This window comes from Meles meles, chromosome 15 (assembly GCF_922984935.1).
Source record: "Meles meles chromosome 15, mMelMel3.1 paternal haplotype, whole genome shotgun sequence".
Classification (NCBI taxonomy): Eukaryota; Metazoa; Chordata; class Mammalia; order Carnivora; family Mustelidae; genus Meles; species Meles meles.
Window position 1 is genome coordinate 61,762,099 of NC_060080.1, and position 21,768 is coordinate 61,783,866.

Below are 21,768 nucleotides of genomic sequence, written 5' to 3' on the forward strand. Positions count from 1 at the left end.
ACTACTGCAAAGTTACTCCTGCCCTGGGGTGAGGGGTTGATAGCCACATACACCAGTTAGACAATGACCCCAACAGTGGGCTAGGGGCAGACAGTCTGCTCATTGCAGCCTCCACCCACCAACAAAAACTTCTCAGGGGACAACACAGGGAAAGCATCCAGCAGTTTGGTGCTACTGCATCTCTGGCAAATGCCTGGTGTGACAACACTCAGGCCCAGTGCACTGCACGAGAGGACCTCCTCCTCATAATGCCATTACCCCCAAGATCTAAAGATGTAGCTGACTTTCCCAACAGAGAAACAGACACAGAGTGTTAGACAAAATGAGGAGACAGAAGACTATGTCCTAAATGAAATAATGACAAAACCATAGCAAGAGATCTAAGAGAAATGGAGATAAGTAATAAGCCTGATAGAAAATTTAAAGTAATAATCATAAAAAGATACTCATTGGACTTGAGAAAAGAATGGAGGGCCTCAGTGAGACACTAACACAGAGATAAAAAGAACCAATCAGAGATGAAGAACATAATAAATGAAATAAAAAGTACACTGTATGAAATAAATAGCATGCTAAAGGAAGCAGAAGAAAAATTAGTGACCTGAACGACAGAATAATGGAAAGTAACCGAGCCAAGAAGGTGAGAGAAAAAATAATTATATAAATGGGAATAGACTTAAAGAACGTAGTGACTCCATCAAGTGTAATAACATTCATATTATAAGGATCCCAGAAGAAGAAGAGAGAGAAAAGGGGGCACAAAAATTCTTTGAAGAAATAATAGCTGAAAACTTTGTTAATCTGGGGAAGAAAACAGATTATCCAGATCCAGGAAGTACAGAGGTTCCCCAACAAAATCATCCCAGGGAGGTCCACACCCAGCCACATAGTTATTAAAATGGCAAAAGTAATGAAAAAGAGAATTTTCAAAGCAGCAAGAGAAAAGAAGACAGTTCCATACATGGGAAACCCATAAAGCTATCAGCAGACTTTTTAGCAAACTTTGCAGGCCAAAGGGAAGTGCCCTGATATATTCAAAGTGCTGAAAGGGAAAAAAAATCTGCATCACAAATAGTCTATCCAGCAAGCCTACCATTCAAAATAGAAGAAGAGATAGCGTTTCCCTGGCAAACAAAAGCTAAAGGAGTTCATCACCACTAAACCAGCCCTACAAGTAGTATTAAAGGGGACTCTAAGAGTGGAAAGGAGATGTATGGGCCTATTTAGCCAGAGCGGCCCCACCTCGGCTGAACAGCCATTTTGTTGTTTATGCAGTAAAACTTAAATTGACCCCCCCCACCCCCAACTTACTTAAAAGCAAGCCCAGGAAACCAGTCCCAGTTAACAAAGCCCAAATACAAGGGTGGGTCAGGTCAGGTAGAGATAACAGCCCCTACGCAGGGATGAGTCAGGTCAGGTGGAGACATCCAATCAGTGGAGCACGCATACTGTCTCCCTAGCTACCAGGGAGTGTGGGCCCCGCCTTTTGAGCGCCAATTCTCATCAAGGTGATAGGCTAGTTCAAATGTCTACTATGGGGTGAATTGTAGTTCAATTGGCCACCCGTGTGTGACCTAGCATGACTGTGCAGCTTTCTCTGTGTATTGCAATCTCATTGGCCACCTGTGTGTGGCCAGGCTCAACCACATGGCCTTTGCTCTATAAAAGTTAGTCTGTGAGGCAGGGAGGGGTCGCACTCTCTCTAAGAGGTGTGGCCCCAGCCAGTAGGTCTGATTCTCTATGCTTGGCGTGAAATAAAGCTTTGCTTGACCTTTGCTTTTTATCAGTCTCGCTCCTTTAATCACGGACCCATTATCGGGGAACCCAACACTGGGGATCCAACAGAGAGACCATAAGAAAGAATAAAAAGAGTAAGAAGCACAGAAGCAGTAAAAATAAGTGTATCTGTAAAAATCAGTCAAGGAACTTACCAAAAAAAAAGGATGTAAAGTATGACACCATGCAGCTAAAATGTGGGGTGGACAGGAATAAAGAATGGGTTCAAACTTAAGTGATCATGAACTTAATATACACTGATATATACAGAAGATGTTATACACAAACCTAATGGTAGCCACACATCAAGAAACAGTCATAGATACACAAAAAATTTAAAGAATCAAAATATATCACTAAAGAGAATCCGTGAACTGTTAGAGCAAGAAAAAGAAAGGATTAGAGAAGAACTACAAAAACAACCACAAAACAAGTAACAAAATGGCAAAATACATACCTATACCTATATCCCTATATACTTTGAATGTAAATGGACTAAATGCTCCAATCAAAAGACATGGGGTGACAGAATAGATTTTAAAAAGTAGATTAAAAAAAAAAGACCCATCTATAATGCTGCCTACAAGAGACTTACTTCAGACCTAAATACACATGTAGATTGAAATTGAGGGGATGGGGCCCCTCGGTGTCTCAGTCAGTTAAGCGGCTGCCTTCCACTCAAGGTCATGATCCCAGGATTTGGGGATTGGGCCCTGCATTAGGCTCCCCTCTTCCTTGCCTGCCACTTCCCTGCTTGAGCATGCTATCTCCCTCTCTCTCTCAATCTGTGCCAAATAAATTAAAAAAAAAAAAAAAGAAAAGAAAAAGAAAGAAAGGAAAGATACATTTTGGCAGGAGGGCGGCTCTAAGACTATCTGTAGTTCTCACTCTCTCCTTCAGTAAACGTCTGAAAACAGTATAGGTCACTACCAGTATCAGGAAGTGGTTTTTCTACCTAGCTCCTCCCTTAATTCTGTTAACTTTGTCTAAATATATGCCAAACCCTTTAATATATTTAAGTAACACATGATGCCATAACCACCACCAAAGTATTAGGTGCCTCTTTTCTTTCTTGCACTAAATACACACCCACACCCACCATTCTTAGCAATTCAAAACATAGGAAGAGTGATATAAAACTCCATCTTAAAGAATTTAAGGCTACTTCGCAAATATTAAAATAACAATGCAACAATAACAATAGTTAACATTGATAGAGGGTTTACTATAAGTCAGAAAGGACTCTTCAAATTGTTTTAGATTTATTAAGTCATTTAATCCTCCAACAATCCCATAAGGGTGGGAACACTGTGTTCACCACATCATCTTCCCCACCAGATCGGCTTTAAATGAGAATGGAGAAGCTAGTCTATTTGAATTGAACTGCCTAGGTATCCCAGTACCTTTTACAAACTAGGAGGTACAAAAAGGTGAGATTCATAACAGTTGCTCAATGAATAGCCGAAGGATAGTGAAGAATCAATCCCAGGCATTAGATGTAAAAAGGCATTTTCTGTTGTTTTTATATTAAAATTTGCCCTTAGCAGATTAGCATCATAGGGGTTTAGCCTCAGCTTCCAAAGCAATTAGCACATCTCACAATATCTGGCTGAATGTTCTGAAGAGGGAAAATGACAACATGATGCAATAGTGTGGAATCAGCTCTGCTACCAGGTGATCTTTCTGCAATATTTTATCCCTTAGATATTTGGCTGAATCTTTACCAGGATAACCTCATTTAAAGCCATCTTAAAATGTATAAAGTACACCTTTAAAGGAGCTAATTTTTTTTCACGAAAGCCTGTGCTCTAGAGCCCACCCAGACTATTTCTGAGATGGTGGAATGATTCAGATCAAGGGACTTTGCAAACAACTCTTGATATTAACATTTATTTCAATTAAAGACATGTGAATTCAGAATTAATGTAAAGTAAAACCCTTCCGAAGTATTTGGCAAAAGAAATACTATTAAGAATAAGATTACAATGTTTTTTGGTACCTGTGCTATGTATTACAGACATTAACAAAATAAAAATCATATTCTGAAAAGAATCAAAATCCAATAAATTCTGGTTTGTAAAAATCAATTCACTGGTACAGTCCTCCCAGGGGAGAAGCAATTTGCCTTTTAACCATTAGTTAAAAATCAAAAGAGCAGACTTCCTCTTCTAGTAGTGACCACCACTGCATTACAGAACATGGACAAGCCTAAAGCCTTTTTGAGAATACAGTAAGAAAAACAAGACTCTGGTTTTTAACAGAGCTTACAGATCATGTACTACAAAACATTTTCTTTTGAAAATAAAAATTTTATAATCTATTTCAAAAACATCTAACAACTGAAAAATATCTAAACTGGAAGAAAATTTGCAAACAGAAGTTCAAAAAACTTGGAAAAGCCACACATATAACATCGAGTAACATCTAGCTTCATTTATCAACTAAAACACTCAAAGTGATTTCTGTATGTGTTAACTGAGTTTAGCACTTCAGTATTTCAAGAGAGACTGCCATTCTGCCACACATTATCAAAGCCTGTTCTCTAAATAATTTCAAGAAATTCCAATTACAAGACAAATGAAGACTGAAAATAGAAACAGTGCATCTTAAAGTTTTCCAGAGGTCTACACACAAGTAATTTCCAAACATATAATTTTTTATCTGCTTATGGTTTGGAACAAATTTTCCCTGAGCACTCTTTTGCTTGGTTAGAAAAATGAAGACATGATCTATAAAATAGAATTTACTTTGATTTCTCCTGAATGCATGCCATTTTTCACCCATCAAATGTATTTGGGAATGTTGCCTTCTAGATATTGCTAAAGTAATAAGTAACTTTAACTGTTGGAAGGGGCTATTTGAATGGCTTTTGAAATTTGGTTAAATTTTAGAGCCCCGAGAACTGCACAGTGGGTGTTTCAAACAACTGAACTGACTTACGATCCTAGAACTATTAACAGTTATTTTAACACGTTCAGAATGGCACTAGTGTCACAGAACAAGAGGTAATAATCAGTAACTTCAGCTCAGATAACCAACAGATAAGCATTAAAAACTGAAAGAAAAACAAGTTGGACTAACATTGTGCTTTCCATGGAATAATGCTGAAAAAAAATTAACCCTCCTGGCCAACACAGGAAATACCTCATACCCTGAAAATTTATTTAATGCAGTCTGGAGACCTGTCACTCCTTAAGATTCATGCAAACTTAAAATTAGCCTCATTCGAGTTTCATCACATAAGCTGCAGTTCCCAATGCTATCCCAAGATTTACAGCCCAAAAGACATGCACAGCACCACCAGCCAGCTGTGGTCTCTTAATTTTTTAAGGTCTTAAAAAGTCTTAGCTACTTGAGAGTTTAGGTATCCTCTCTTTCAAATAAATAAAGGATAACAAATATCAGGAGTCTTAACTATGCAAATTTGTAAATGCTAATTTTCTACATAGCCTAGTATCACATTAAAGGAAAATCAGATTTAAGAAGTTTCATATTTACAATTTTAGGTTTCAGAAGGCCTAACTATGTGTTTCCCTCAGTGTTATGATTTATGTAGCTTGCAAGAATAATTAACAAATAACTCAAAACATTTAGAAGTCATTGTTCTGAAGATCTTCAAGTAGTGAGCAACTTCAGATGTCCAGAGGTGTGTCTTCTTTTTAGTTATAGTTAAGGTGCTTTATGCAGGACGCCCTGGACCAAAACGGCTTTTAGACCTAGAGTTTTTAAATAGAAAAGAAGGTCAGAGGTGCTTTTAAAATAATGGGAAGTTGCTGTTGCTCTAAGTTATGCTTGCTTGACAGCATCAAAGTTTAATGAAATTTCATGTAGCTTCATAATCCATTTTTAAAATCCCTTGGAGTGACACATATTTGGAATTCAGATTTTGGGGGGGGGTAGGGAGATAACATTATATATATATTGTATATTATAGATTGGAGCAGTGCCCTATAGTCAAACACATTAATGTTTCTTCAGTGAAACAAATGAACATTAATATTCAGTGAGATAAATAAAAACTATAAATAGCATCACAGTAGCTCAGTCTGGGTTTGAGTTGCCGCAAAGTGTAAAAAAGTCTTGTTGGTTTTCTGAGGTTTCAGATTTCAGGATTGCTGATACGGCATTTGGATCTGTAGCATTAATGATCCAATCTCAGTAACTGTTAATCTTCAAAAGAAAATTTGTGATTTAAAATGACAGAGAATCCAACAAGTTAGACTTTAAGAGAAATAAAATAAGGAACAAGAAAGACTTCACTGATTTAAACAAATAACATATAATCTGTAAACAGTATAAAATTCTAATTCACAGAAGCAGTGGCGCTTACATTCCCATCCGCTGCTGCCTCAGAACAGAGCTGATTCAGTCAACAGAAAACTTAAAAAAAAAACCAAAAAAAACCCTCTCATTAAATTTTGTGCTTATGACCTCTTCAAGCCTTAAGTTTAAGTTAAAATCTGGTTCTGATTAGTGTCTTTTATTTTTATTTTTTTAAAGATTTTATTTATTTATTCAACAGACAGAGATCACAAGTAGGCAGAGAGGCAGGCAGAGAGAGAGAGGAGGAAGCAGGCTGTCCGCAGAGCAGAGAGCCCGATGCGGGGCTCGATCCCAGAACCCTGGGATCATGACCCGAGCCGAAGGCAGAGGCTTTAACCCACTGAGCCACCCAGGCGCCCCTGATTAGTGTCCTGATGATCTAATCCTTGAAATAAAGCAAACAAAACTCCAATTATGTGCTGCTAGTGTTCATATGATTTTCCCTAGAAAAAGAAAATCATGGGGCACCTGGGTAGGCCAGTCGGTTAAGCAGCCTACTCTTGACTTCGGCTCAGGTCATGATTTGAGGGTCCTGGGATGGAGCCCTGTATGGGGCTCCATGCTCAGGGGGCGGGGCGGGGGGAGTCTGCAGGAGATTCTCTCGCTCCCTCCCTCTGGCCCTCCCCCTGCTTACTTTCTCTCTCTCTCTAAAAATAAATAAATAAATCTTCACAAAAAAAAAAAAAAGAAAGAAAATTATTTCAAAGCAAGTGGCATTCTGAATTTGTTTATACTGATCTACCTTGTATTTTTTTCTGAGCTGCTTTGCCGTGTAGTGACTGGCACTGAGGCCTTGATTTGCGCTTCGAGTCTGGAATAAATACCTCCCGCGAACTGCAGAGTAAAGTGGCAAAATGAAGTTGTTATTTTTATGGAATCGACAGAAGCTCTGCTTTATTAAAATGGCATTACTTTTTAGCTAACAAGCAGTTTTATCTTGATTTTTAAAATTCAGGCTCTTTGAATTATAATTTCCATGAATAGTTTTACATACAGTAAAATTCACCCTTTGTAGTGTATAGTTCTGAATTCTGACAAATGCATACAGTGGTATAACTGTCATTACAAGGGAGACAAACATCACTTCCACTGCCCCAAGAAACTCCCGTGGTGCCTCTCATAAATCAACCCATTGCCAGCATCATTTCCTGGAAACTACTGATCTGTTTTATTGTCTCTATAGTTTTGCATTTTTTTCAAAACATTATATAAGTAGAATCGTACAGCCTGGAGCCTTTTTAGTCTGGCTTTTTTCACTTTAGCATAATGTGTAGGAGATTCATTTGTGTTGCTGATTTATCACTAGTTCTTTCTTTTTTATATGTATCACAGTTGGCTTATTCATTTACCAGGTAAAGGACATTTGGATTGTTTCTAGTTTTTGGCAATTCTGAATAAAACCACTATAAACATGTGTGAACTGATCTCTGCAGTGAGTAAGTGTTTAACTTTATAAGAAACTGACAAACTGTTTTCCAAAGCGGCCATTCCTTTCCATGTCCCTACTAGCTACCTATGAGAGTTCCAGTGGATAATAACATGGAGAACACTTGTCTGAGTCAAGCTAACTGGAAAAGAATATAAAAATATATTAAAGTATTTAAATTGGTCTTTTCAGATTCTGCCTAGAGCACCTTTATATACCTCATGATGAAAACAAAGTAGGAAAGTATATCTAAGCGAGCATGGTATACTAGCACATAATTCTTACTTCTTTTGCTTCCTTTGACTTGACTCGGTCCAGATCACCCAATCTCATCTTTATAAGGTGCCCTGTAATTTCAGACATCCGTCGCTGATCTGGAGGTAAAAAATAATAAACCTAACTTTTTATGAGGATGATTTATAATTTTTATTTCTTAACACTTCAGTTATTGAGAATTTATGAAAATACCATTGGATACCATTTTATAGACATATACACTTATTTATCTTTGAAGAACTTCAGGCAGCAAGTAGCAAATGGCTCCTATAGATAATTGTGCTGCTTTTAAGGCTACTGTAAACCAACCTAAAACACGATAGTCATCTTTAGAGTGCAAGAAGGGGCAACAGTCAGCTTGACACCTCCAAACCATAGGTGTATATTATATGTAACATATATGTATATATATTGCACATATATAATATACATATATACACACATATACACACATATACATATACCTATATACATTATATATATATATACACACACACACACATATATATATATATAATATCTACATTATCTGCAGGGATTATCTACTAATAAAACCCGGGTTGAGGGTCACCTGGGTGGCTCAGTTTGTTGGGTGTCCCACTCTTGATTTCAACTCAGGTCATGATCTCAGGGTCATGAAATCAAGCCCCACATCAGGCTCTGTGCTCAGAGAGGAGCCTGCTTGGGATTCTGCAAAGCCTTCCTTCCCCCACCGTCTTTTAACAAACAAACAAACAAATAAAAATTCTGGTTGCTTCCTAAGGGAATGTGAATTCTGAGCCTCATTCTAGTTTGAACATTTTAAGCTATTCAGCATACTTCATAAAATGAAAGATTCCTATCATTGATACTTATACCTGATTTGTACATTATGTACATATTAAAACTTACCATCTTCCCTTTGTGCATCCTGGTTGAATCTCAAGGACCTTGTGGCATCCCATTTATTCTTCTGCATACTCACACTATTAGAAAAATTAAACAAAAATCAGCATTGATGCTTTAAGAGTGGGTATCTGATTGGATTAAGGAGGAATACTCACATGAAAGGAGACACATCTCTAGAAGTTGACTAAAAAAGAGTAGACAACATTAAGGTCCAATTAGAACACATTTACCGATTAGTTTCATAGTTAGTAATAAAAAGCAGCAATAAAACAGGTTCAGAGAAGTTAAGAAACTTGTCCCAAGAGATACAGATCTATAATTTGAACCCAGCTTTATCTGTCCGACCTGGAGGCCCCAGCTCATGCAATCTTTTAGAATTCGTCCAGTTGTGTGCTTGTGGTACTTAGCATGCAGGTGAATGTACAACCTGTCCAGTGTAATTGTGTGGAACTAGTCACAACCCAGGCTTTCATACATTTTTGGAACCCATGGTTTCTCTTTAAGTCAAATGTGGTTACTACTGTCCTTTTATTCCTACCTGGCTTTTTACCCCTTCCTTCAAAGTTATGGGAAATAAGAATTATTTTAAAAGGCCATAAAATACATTTATTTAAAAATTATAACGTCTACTTACTTTTCTTATTTCAAAGTCTATCTTCTTTGTGAATAAGTAATATTGGTTCAAAATTCAAAAGTTACAAATAGTACATATAGTGAAAAGTCTGTTTCCCAGTTTCCTTCTTTAGAGGCAATGAGTCTTTATCAAATTCCTGTGCAGTTTTTCAGAGATAGTTTATGTATATATAAAGACATATATATTCCTCTATCCATGCTACAGAAATGTTAGAATATGCCAAAACACATACTGTTTAGCACTTTCCTTTCTCACTTATCAATATATCTTAGAGATTTTTTATCTCGGTTTGTATGAACTTTGTTCATTTTTTATACTGCTAGCATTCCACTGTGGTATATTTTTATTCTTCTTCAGATTTTCCTTGGCTGTATTTGCTTGCTTATTTCTCAGTATGAACTTTACAACAGTAATGGATAATTTAGAGCTACCTTCTCTAGCGCCTTTTCTTTCTTCTGACCACAGGGTGAAGACATCTGCTTTTTTGGCTGTTTTGTGAACTTCTTTGGCTTTTCCTTTTTCCCTGACAACAGAAAGTCAATGTTATGTCTCACGTACTTCTCCAGTGCACTTGCTACTTACTTATGAACAATAAAACTATTTTAAAAAACATTGTTTCTTAAAACTAACAAATTACCTCTAAATAAAAAGTTAATATATGGAAAAGTCAAACTGAATGTGTTTTCACAGGGGTTCATTTTACTTTTCTTCTTTCTACTTGATGAAAAACTTTGGTGGAAAAAAATCAAGGCAATGAATTCAGAGTCCCAATGAAACTAGATGTTGAAAATGTTTGGAAAAAATATTTCTCTCAATCTAATGTGATAGTGGAGTCAATACCTAATACCAAATTTTTATGTATATAAAAATAACTATAACTCAGAAAAACACAGTTTGAGAGTAGAGTAAGTGAACTCACAAAAAAAATTTTAAAATGTCTTTTGCTTGGGGAGGAGGAAGAGCTATCAGATTCAAAATGGAGATAGGACAGAAATGACCTTGGGAGGAAGCGGATTTGGGACAAATTGTATTCTGGACTGGTGCATTCCTACATCGATATTCTGAATTTATTCTGGCTGACCGTGTAGAGGAGAAAGGAAAGAAAGAGAAAAGAAGGAGGGGAAAGGGTATTTCTCTCAAATCAATGTTTGAATGTAAGGATGGTACATTAAATCACTTTCCCAAACATCAACTATTTGTATATTGATGTATACAAACGCTGTGTAGTTTTTGCTCTATCTTAAAAAGGATACTTTATATTACTACTACAAATGGAAAATCTGTAAAATGTGCTATAAGGAAGATAACCTTGAAGATACTATAAAACAATCAAACAAAATAACCCAGATGCCCTGGGGCGGTGGGGGCGGTGGGGTGGGGGTTCAGTTGGTTAAGCATCCCAATTTTGATTTTGGCTCAGATCATGATTTCAGGGTCTTGAGATCCAGTCCCAAGTCAGGCTCCGCTGTGCATGGAGCCTGCTTAAGATTCTCTCTCCTCTGTCCCCCCTCCCCTACTCATGCTCGCTCACTCACTCAAAAAAATAAAATAATAAAATAAAAACAGTATTAAAAATCTAGATAGACTTATTTGCCTCCTGACAAACCCTGAGTCTCTGACAAGTGTTTATAGTTAAAACAGGAGACAAACTAAGTATTATAAAATTGCTAATGGACATGATACAGTGAGATTTGATAATGGAATGTGAATACAAGTTCTTCCAAAGAAAACAAGATAAAAACAGAACAAAAATATTATAAACTGTTACCTGTAGGTACTGGCAAATAAAGGGAGGTAGAAAGTGTTTACATTTAAAAGATGCATAAGATAGGGAAGTGGGTGAGGGTGAGGAATGAAACAAGATACAGGGATTAAAGAGTACACTTATAGAGATGAACACCAAGTAATGTATAGAATTGAATCATGGGCACCAGGGTGGCTCGGTCAGGTAAGTGGCTGCCTTTGGCTCAGGTCATGATCTCATGGCCCTGGGATGGAGTCCTATATTGGGCTCCCTGCCCAACAGGGAGTTTGTTTCTCCCTTTCCCTCTGCCTCTCCCCCACTGCTCATGCTCATTCTCTCTCTCTCTCTCTCACAGGTAAGTGGCTGCCTTTGGCTCAGGTCATGATCTCATGGCCCTGGGATGGAGTCCTCTATTGGGCTCCCTGCCCAACAGGGAGTTTGTTTCTCCCTTTCCCTCTGCCTCTCCCCCACTGCTCATGCTCATTCTCTCTCTCTCTCTCTCTCAAATAAATAAATAAAATCTCAAAAAAAAATTTTGTTGAATCACTCTGCTGTACACCTGAAACTAATCTAACACTGTATGCTAACTATACTGAATTAAAATTAAAATCTTGAAAAAAAAAGATGCAGGAGCGCCTGGGTGGCTCAGTGGGTTAAGCCACGGCCTTCAGCTCAGGTCATGATCTCGGGGTCCTGGGATCGAGTCCCACATCGGGCTCTCTGCTCAGTGGAGAGCCTGCTTCCCTTCCTCTCTCTCTGCCTGCCTCTCTTGTGATTTCTCTCTGTCAAATAAATAAATCTTAAAAAAAAAAAAAAAGATGCATACGATGAGAACTCTGAGTTTATGGCTTTCTGCCTGAGGGCACTTCCCAATACTTGAGCCAAAGGAGGAAAATTACAGCCTTTTGAGTTCCAGGAAAAAGACGACAGAATTCAAAGTAAGAGAAGCTGAAAGTTTAAAGGGAAATTTTCGGAAGAAATTCACAAAAGACTTAAGATCTAAAATGTGACTATAAACTCTGCTCAAATGAGTGTTAAAATCATGAAAGTGTATGGGAGACCGGAGGAAATCCAGCTAAATAGGCAAGCAGAAATTAGGTTCAGGTGTTGACCCCTGTAAGACAGAATTGTTTTTGGTGAGAGATCAGAGTTTCTTGTGCCTTTGACTAAATGCTTTCCTAAAATGCATAGAGCTCAAGCTCTAGGAGTCTTACTTAGGACTGGAAAAACAACTAGAAATCTAGGGGGAGTCCACAAAGCAAGGAAACCACTAAGCAGGTAAGTCCCAAATCTGAATAGAAAGTTTGTCCATAACCTTGCCTGACAAGTAAAATTGTACCGGCTGGTATGACTCTGGGCGTCAGGCTAAAATAGTAGCAGTTAATAGACAAGAAAAACCTGTGCGGAGACATGAGGGAGACAGATATTGCAGTTTGGGTCAGGCAAGTTAACTGCCTACTGGAACAAAAACCCCAACAATCCTCAGAAGAACAAAATAGGAATTGCACAGATAATCTACCAAAAGTCACAAGATGAAAAAACTGAAAAGTATGAACCTCTCAGAAAAGAAACAGTCAACAAAAACATTCTGAGAGAGTTTATATACTGGATTTAGCCCACAATGATTTCAAAACAGCTATTATAAATATGTTGAAAGGGAAAATGGTGTTATTGAATAAACACATAGGAAATCTCAACAAACATATGGAAACTATAAGAGAAGAACTAAGTGGAAATTCTAGAACTGATAAGCACAATAATTGAAATATTTAGTAGATGGGCTCAAGAGAAAGTCTGAAATGGTAGAATAAATCAGTGAAATGTGAAATGTTTGACTAAACATTAGAAATTATCCAATTCAACAAATAAAGCGAAGAATGAAGAAAATGAAAACAAAACTTCAGAAACCTATGGGACAATAGGTCTAACATTATAGGACAAAAGGTCTAACATATATGTATTGGATTCTAGAATGGGAGTGAGAAAAAGGGACAGAAAAAATACTTAAAGGAATAATGACTGTAAGCTCCCCAAATTTTGTTTAAAACAATTTACAAATCCAAGAAGCTCAACAAAGACCAAGGAGGATAGCCATAAAGGAAACCACACTTAGGCATATCATAGTCAGGCTTCTGAAAGTAAAAATAAAATCTTGAAAGAATCAAGATAAAAAGGGCACATTACTTATATGGGAACAATTATATCAATGACTGACTTCTCATCAGAAACAACAGAGGCCAGAAGATATTGGAATGAAATACAAACTGCTAAAAGAAAAAAAAATTGTTAAATAAGAATTCCATATTGAAGAAAACTGTACTTAAAAAACAAAATGTGGGATGCCTGGCTGCCTCAGAGTAGATGACTCTTGATCCTGGGGTTGTGGGTTCAGGCACCATGTTCGGTGTAGAGATCACTTAAGAATAAAATATTAAAACAAAAAGTGAAATAAAGGGCGCCTGGGTGGCTCAGTGGGTTAAGCCACAGCCTTCAGCTCAGGTCATGATCTCAGGGTCCTGGGATCGAGTCCTGCATCGGGCTCTCTGATCAGCAGGGAGCCTGCTTCCCTCTCTCTCTCTCTGCCTGCCTCTCTGTCTACTTGTGATCTCTCTCTGTCAAATAAATAAATAAAAATCTTAAAAAAAAAAAGTGAAATAAAGAGTTTCAGATATATAAAAAAAAGAATTTATTGCTACTATACCTGCACTGTAAGGAAATAGAAGTTCTTCAGAATAAAAGAAAATAACATCACATGATAACTTAGATATTAAAAAATAGTAAATAGTAGATATATATAAAAGACAAAATGTATATATTTTTTCTTTTGTTCCCCTATATTCTTTAAGTGACATACTGTTTCAAGCAAAAATCATAACCCTAACATAATTATATATAATATATATAGACACATAACAATAACACAAAGAAGGGGAAGCTAAGAAAACTATATTATTTTAAGGCTATATTTTACCTCAAGTAATTCTTATTAGCTTTAAGTAGGTTGTGATAGGTTAAAGATCATGTTGTAATCTTTAGAACCAAATGTAAAGAACTATAAAAAGCCAGTAAAAAAATTAAATGATATACTAGAATTACTTTCTTAGCACAAAAATTTCTAAGTATACTTAGAATTACTTTCTTAGCAGGAAAGTAGAAATAAGAGAAGCATTAACATTTGAGATAATTAGAAAGTGAATAGCAATATGGCAGAACTGGGGTGCCTGGGTGGCTCAGTCAGTTGAGCATCTCTCTCTTGATCTAAGCTCAGGTTTTGATCTTGGGGTCATGAGCTTAAGCCCCGTGTTGGGTTCCACTCTGGAAATGGAGCCTACTTAAAATAAAAATAAAAATAAAAATGGCAGAACTAATATAATCCTATCATTAAACACATTAAATATAAATAGAATAAAGGCTCTGATGAAAAGCTGAAGATTGTCAAACTGGATTAAAAAAACAATTTCCGGGGCGCCTGGGTGGCTCAGTGGGTTAAAGCCTCTGCCTTCGGCTCAGGTCATGATCCCAGGGTCCTGGGATGGAGCCCTGCATCGGGCTCTCTGCTCAGCAGGGAGCCTGCTTCCTCCTCTCTCTCTGCCTGCCTCTCTGCCTACTTGTAATTTCTGTCTGTCAAATAAATAAATAAAATCTTAAAAAAAAAAAAAAATTTCCAACAACATGCTACCTACAAGATATATACTTTAAATTAGAAAACACAAAGAGGTTAATAAAAGGTTAGCAAAAAGATAACAGTAAACAAATCTACAGTGATTATATTAACACGAAACAAAATAGGCTTCAAGACAAGCAATTTTACTGTAGACAAAGGAATACATCATAATGAAGAGTCAATACACTATAAATATATGCCTAATCACAAACCTCTAATGTACACAAAGTAAAAATGAGTAGACTTAAAAGACAAAAACACATAAATTCATTATAGCTGGAGATTTCAATACTCTCTTTTACTAATTAATGGCACAAGAAGTCAGAAATGAGCAGTCAGAAGATAAGCATGATTACAGAAGATTTGGAACAGACAACCAAACCAACCTGTCTTGACATTTATAGACCACTCCACCAACAACAGCAGAATCCATACTCTCTTCATGAACATTTAGAACACGTGTCAATAAAATGTAAGGGACATTGAGTGTGTTCTCTGAGTATTATGGGATTAAATTAGAAACCTGTAACTGAAAAGTATCTGGACAATCTGAAAATATTTGGAAATTAAACAACATACTACTAAACACATGGATCATATAAAAAAACATAAGGGAATTAGAAAATATTCTGTGTTGAATATAAATGAAAACAAGACATAGCAAAGTCTGTGGGAAATAGTGGTGCTGAGAGCAAATCTTACAAGTTTAAATGTTTACATCAGAAAAGAAGTAAAGCAAAAACCAATGATGTCAGTTCCTTAAGAAGCTAAAAAAGGAATTAAGTCCAAAGTAATTATAAGGAAGTGAAAATCAATGAGATATAAAACAAACTAGAGAGAAAGTCAATAAAATCAAAAGCTGGTTCCTTGAAAAGATCAATTTAAAAACTTCTAGCTAAACTGATCACGAAAAAAGTGGTAAAACAAATTACCAATATCATCAATGAAAGAGGGACATCACTACAGATCCTTCAGACAGAAAAGGATAAGAAAACACCATAAGCAGGGCGCCTGGGTGGCTCAGTGGGTTAAAGCCTCTGCCTTCGGCTCAGGTCATGATCCCAGGGTCCTGGGATCAAGCCCCACATCGGGCTCTCTGCTCTGCGGGGAGCCTGCTTCCTCCTCTCTCTCTGCCTGCCTCTCTGTCTAGTTGTGATTTCTCTCTGTCAAATAAATAAAATTAAATTAAATTAAAAAAAAAGAAAACACCATAAGCAACTTTATGCCAATAAATTTGACAACTTGGATAAGATGGAGAAATTTCTTGAAAGGCACAAGTTATCAAACAGATTCAAGAATAAATAAAAGACTTGAATAGTATAATATTACAGCTACCGAAATCGTAATTTAAAACCTCCCCATAAAAAAAACTCTAGGCCTAGATGACCTCATTGCTGAATTTTATCATATATTTATGGGAGAAATAATACAAATAGTACACATATTCTTTCAGAAAAGAGAAGTGAGGGGAACACTGTCTAACTCATTTTACAAGATCAGTATTACTCTGGTAACCAAACTTGAAGACATCACAGAAAACTAAAACCAAACAACTAATATTGCTCATAAACACAAACAATCCTTAACAAAATACCAGCAAGCCAAATACATTAATATATAAAAAGACAAATACCTCATAACTAAGTGGAGTTTATCTGAGAAGATTGGTATAACACTTGAAAAAATCAATGTAATTCATCATACTAATATATGGAGAAAACTAGATCATCATCTCAATAGATGGAGAAAATGTATTTGACAAAATTCAACACCTATTCACTATAATTCAGCAAATTAGAAATAGAAAAGAACTATTTCAATCTGAGACAGGGCATTTATGAGAAAGTGAGAAACCAACCACTAACATTACATACTTAATGGATAAAGACTGAATGCTTTTCCCCTAAGACAGGGAGAAGGTAAAGATGTCTGTTCTCACCACTTCTATTCAACATGAGGTCCTAACCAGAGCAAAAAAAGAAATACAAGGCGTATATATCGGAAAGGAATCTAATAAGCAAAGAAAAATTAAGTGAAATTAGCAAGGACACAGAAAAAAGTTCATTTGGAACAACTGAAAAATCTTCCAACTGAAAAACTGGACAATTTTTTAAAAACCTACTTCCACTTATAACAGAATAGAAAAAGCACTTGGGAATAAATTTAACAAAAGATGTTCAATATCTGTATACTAAAACTACAAAACATTGTTGAGAGACATTAAAGAATTAAATAAAAGGACAGACATTCCAAATTCATGGATTAGAAGACTTGCCATTGTAAAAAAAAAAAAAAAAAAAATCATTCTCTCCAAATTGATACTTGGGTTCAATAAAATCCCCCCAAAATTCCAACAGTATTTTTGTAGAAATAGTGACCTTTAATCTAAAATATACAGGAAATGCAAAGCACCTAGAAATACCAAAATAATCTAAAACGAAAGAACAAATCTGAAGGACATACATCACCAGATTTCAAGAATCACTAAAAACTACAAAAATTAAGACTGTGGTACTGATATACTGATGTAAAATAGACATAATAATCAACGGAAGAGAGCAAAGAGTTTAAAAATAGATCCACATGTAAATGATCAGTTGATTTTTAAACAAAGGTGTCAAGGTAATCCAAAGGGGAAGGAACATTGTTTTCAACAAACAGTTCTGGGAAAACTGGCTATGCCTATAGGAAAACAAAGGGAAGCTCAACCCTTAACTCATACCATATATAGAAATTAACCTGGAAGGGATCATAGACTTAAGTAGAGAAGTTTAAATCATACAATTTCTGGAAGAAAATAGCAGAAAATCTTTGTGACCTTGGGGTAAGCAAAGATTTATGTTATTAAAGCATGAAACATAAAAGGAAAACTAAAACATTAGAGTTCACGAAGATAATTTAATAACTTTGCTCTTCAAAAGACATCATTAATAAAAATAAAAGGCAAGGGTGCATGGGTGGCTCAGTGGGTTAAAGCCTGCCTTCAGCTCAGGTCATGATCCCAGGGTCCAGGGATCGAGCCCCACATCGGGCTCTCTGCTCAGTGGGGGGCCTGCTTCCTCCTCTCTCTCTCTCTCTGCCTGCCTCTCTGCTTACTTGTGATCTCTCTCTGTCAAATAAATAAATAAAATCTTTAAAAACAACAACAAAAAGGCAAGTCATAAACTGGGGACAGATATTTGCAAAACATATGGACTTGTATCCAAAATATATATTAAGAATGCTTATAATTCAATAATAAGGCCAACAATCTAACTAAAAAATAGGCAAAACATCACTTAAAAAAAAAAAACACTTCATGAAAAAGGTATATAAATGGCCAATTAGCAAGATGCCTAGAACAATTTATCACTAGAATGGCTAAAAGTAAAAAAAAGTAATAATACCAAGAACTGGTAGAAATGTGTAGTAACCAGCAATTCCACTTCTAGGTATCTACCCAAGAAAAATGAAAACCTATGTCCACACAGACTTGTATGCAAATGTTCATGGCAACATTATTCATAATAACCAAGAACTGGAACAACTCAAATGTCCATGAAATGGTGAACGGATAAACAAATTATGGTATAGTCATACAGTGGAATACTACTGGGTAATAAAAAGGAACAAACTACTGACATACAAAACAATATAGCCGAAACTCAAAAACATCACACTAAGTGAAAGAAGCCACACACAAAAGACATTATATTTATCCTCCATTATAAATTCATCCTCCATTACAAATTCTACCTCAATCAACTGTGGGGAAAAACCTCACACAAAACACAGTAGCATTTCTCTTTGACTAATTATAATTTTAAAATAATTGATAAATAACTATAAATAATTGATAAATAACTAGTTTTTTAATAAGAGTATATGACACATCAAGAAAAATTATATAAAACTTGGAAAAAAGACAAAGGGAGGGTTGTATGTCCTTTTAGTGTCATACTGGAGGACTGCTTACGAGGCCATGTAAGAATACTTAATTCTCAAGGAAAATATCCTTGTATCTGACTCTCCTATTACTATTGATTGAAGGCCCAAATGCTATGAAATTTGTAACCTGCAGATTTTTGTGTCTAACAGAAATGCAAATGATTTCTGTTTAGAAGATAACCTCAAATAAAATCTTTAAAAAAAAAAAAAAAAAAGGGGCGCCTGGGTGGCTCAGTGGATTAAGCCACTGCCTTCGGCTCAGGTCATGATCTCAGGGTCCTGGGATCGAGCCCCGCATCGGGCTCTCTGCTCTGCAGGGAGACTGCTTCCTCCTCTCTCTCTGCCTGCCTCTCTGCCTACTTGTGATCTCTCTCTCTGTCAAATAAATAAATAAAATCTTTAAAAAAAAAAAAAAAAGAAGATAACCTCAAAGGTGATCGGTTTACTGCCTTCTAGGACATCAATTAGTTTTGAATCTAACTTGTAATACTCTTTAACATTCTTTTTCAAATGACTATAAATACCCAAGTCTTCAAATGCTCTTTGAACAAATTTTTTCCCTTATTTCTCTTGCCAAAGAGTTAAAAACTTTTGACACGGGCGCCTGGGTGGCTCAGTGGTTTAGGCCGCTGCCTTCGGCTCAGGTCATGATCTCAGGGTCCTGGGATCGAGTCCCACGTCGGGCTCTCTGCACTGAGGGGAGCCTGCTTCCTTCTCACTCTCTCTGCCTGCCTCTCTGCCTACTTGTGATCTCTCTCTGTCAAAATTAATAAATAAGGGGCGCCTGGGTGGCTCAGTGGGTTAAAGCCTCTGCCTTCGGCTCAGGTCATGATCCCGGGGTCCTGGGATCGAGCCCCACATCGGGCTCTCTGCCCTGCAGGGAGCCTGCTTCCTCCTCTCTCTCTGCCTGTCTCTCTGCCTAGTTGTGATTTCTGTCTGTTAAATAAATAAAATATTTAAAAAAAAATTAATAAATAAAAAAAAATCTTTAATAAAAAAATAAAATAAAATAAAAAATAAAAATTAAAAAAAAAAAACTTTTGACACAAGTTTATTCTGTAGTTGTATAAAATCATGTTTTTAATTTCTTAAGCATCATATTCTGGGGATGCCTGGGTGGCTCAGTCGGTTAAACATTTGCCTTCAGCTCGGGTCATGATCCTGGGGTCCTGGGATCGAGTCCCACATCAGGACCCCCGGCAGAGCAAGGAGCTTGCTTCTCCTTCCGCCTCCACCGTTCCCCTGCTTGTACTCTCTTTCTCTCTCCCTCTCTGACAAATAAATAAAATCTTAAAAAAAAAAAAAAGAATCATACTCTGATTATTATTGCATAATGCTTTGAGTGTCACTTGAAATCACTTCAGGCACACGTTGACGTAAGTCATGCGTTTTGAGAAAACCATTAGGTTACACCTGAAGTGAAAATGTGGAGGATTATTTCTCAGCACACTGCACTTTTTAAAATAACTTTTTATTATTCTGTGTTAGTGTCAGGATTAGGGAATCCTGATGGAGGCTCCTTTTTTTTTTCCATGTTGCAGCCCACCATGTAGACTTACAGAGCTAAGTCCTCATCCCTTGCATTAAAGACTTCAAAATGCTACACCTTCATAAAAGTGAGACTTGATTTTATCTTAGAAATCAGTACTTTGTTTCTTGGATATTTCTTCTTCATCTCCAACTTCATCTTCAGTGACCTCAGATCCAGTGGTATATTCTTCTTCTTCTGAAAATAACGATTGTTGTTTCTGAATTAAAAAACAAAACAAAACAAACACACCCTTTAAAAAACATAGTATTAACACATTTCTTATGGATTCTTTCAAACACATTTATCTAAATTTATTTTGGATATTACATTTTTTCAAACACACTTTTCTAAATGAGCCACACAAGAGCTGATAAAGTAACCAATGCCTAGTATAACATTTGGGAAATGGACATAAGAATTTCTATGTTTAGGATAGGGTCACATTACATTAAACATTTTTTTAAAAAGATTTTATTTATTTGACAGAGAGAGACACAGCGAGAGAGGGAACACAGCAGAGGGAGTGGGAGAGGGAGAAGCAGTCTCCCCGTGGAGCAGGGAGCCCAACTCAGAGCTCGATCCCAGGACCCTGGGATCATGACCTGAGCCGAAGGCAGATGCTTAACGATTGAGCCACCCAGGCGCCCCTAAAATAAACATTTTAAAATTTTTTCCTTCACATATCCTAGCAGAGTGATAGGCACATAAAGGTCTCAGATTTGTCAAACTGCACCTCTATCACTCAACTGAATGTAATATTAAGATTAAATAAAAATATAATAATTGCCATTATTAAAGTAGTCTCATAAGCAAGTACAGGTACACATTCCCTGGAAAAATGTGGTCCTGGATTACTCAACAATAGCTGCATCAGCTTCCTGTTTCTGCCTACCCACCCCACTTTCTGCCATCACTGATCCAAATTTCAGTTGCATTCTTGTGAATATTGGTGGCAGATGGCGGAGTAGTGGCAAATAGGTAAAAGGAAAAAAAGAAATCAACCAACCAACCAAACAAATTTCGCCTGGAATTTAATAAATTTGTTTTTTTGTTCTATGTCCTAATGTGACTTAAATGTGAGTTTTAGAAGTCATTAGGGACACGTAAGGAGTATACAACAAGATAATAGAGTATATGTCTGTTTTAAACAATGGCATTTTCGGTAAGTGCAAAATTACAGAAGCTGAAAAGGATAACTGATTTGAACTAAAATCTGTAAAATAAGATACTGGTAAGATTCTATTAAACTAAACTTTAATTGTGGAAGAAAGAGATCCACGAAAGTGGAATATATTTGCTTACTTACCAGTTGCAGAGTCCAATTTTTCAGTGACAAAAACTATAAGAAAGACAAAGGAATAAGAGATTAATAAATCTGCATCTCCAGACTGCAGCTCCTTATTTTTATGTGGAGACCATGGAAGAGTTGAAAAAAAGCTGCAAGTATAGCTCCTTTCCAGGTTGAAACATAACTTAAAACTCAGGCTGAAAATGATGTATCACAAATTTTTTTTATATCTGCTGCCTAGAGAATATGTTTATAAAAAAAAAAAAGAAGAAGAAAGAAAATCAATACTTC

At 36.5% G+C, this 21,768-nt stretch overlaps 1 protein-coding gene across 5 annotated transcripts in view; it reads right to left on the reverse strand.

Moving 5' to 3' along the window:
• Positions 1-3,650: 3,650 nt before the first annotated feature.
• The window catches only part of SANBR (SANT and BTB domain regulator of CSR), a 54,029-nt gene continuing 35,911 nt past the window's right edge, over positions 3,651-21,768 (reverse strand). For 4 of the 5 annotated variants that reach the window (XM_045979974.1, XM_045979975.1, XM_045979973.1 and 1 more), the window contains 8 exons: positions 21,496-21,528; positions 20,307-20,406; positions 9,755-9,846; positions 8,845-8,873; positions 8,693-8,766; positions 7,811-7,899; positions 6,842-6,933; positions 3,651-5,492 (listed from right to left, as the gene is read on the reverse strand). In XM_045979974.1, coding sequence (XP_045835930.1) covers positions 5,456-5,492; positions 6,842-6,933; positions 7,811-7,899; positions 8,693-8,766; positions 8,845-8,873; positions 9,755-9,846; positions 20,307-20,406; positions 21,496-21,528 — 546 coding nt within the window. In that variant the 3' untranslated portion in view covers positions 3,651-5,455. Of the gene's footprint in view, positions 5,493-6,841; positions 6,934-7,810; positions 7,900-8,692; positions 8,767-8,844; positions 8,874-9,754; positions 9,847-20,217; positions 20,407-21,495; positions 21,529-21,768 lie in introns of those variants that run through there. The other variant, XR_006815164.1, reaches the window with a different exon arrangement.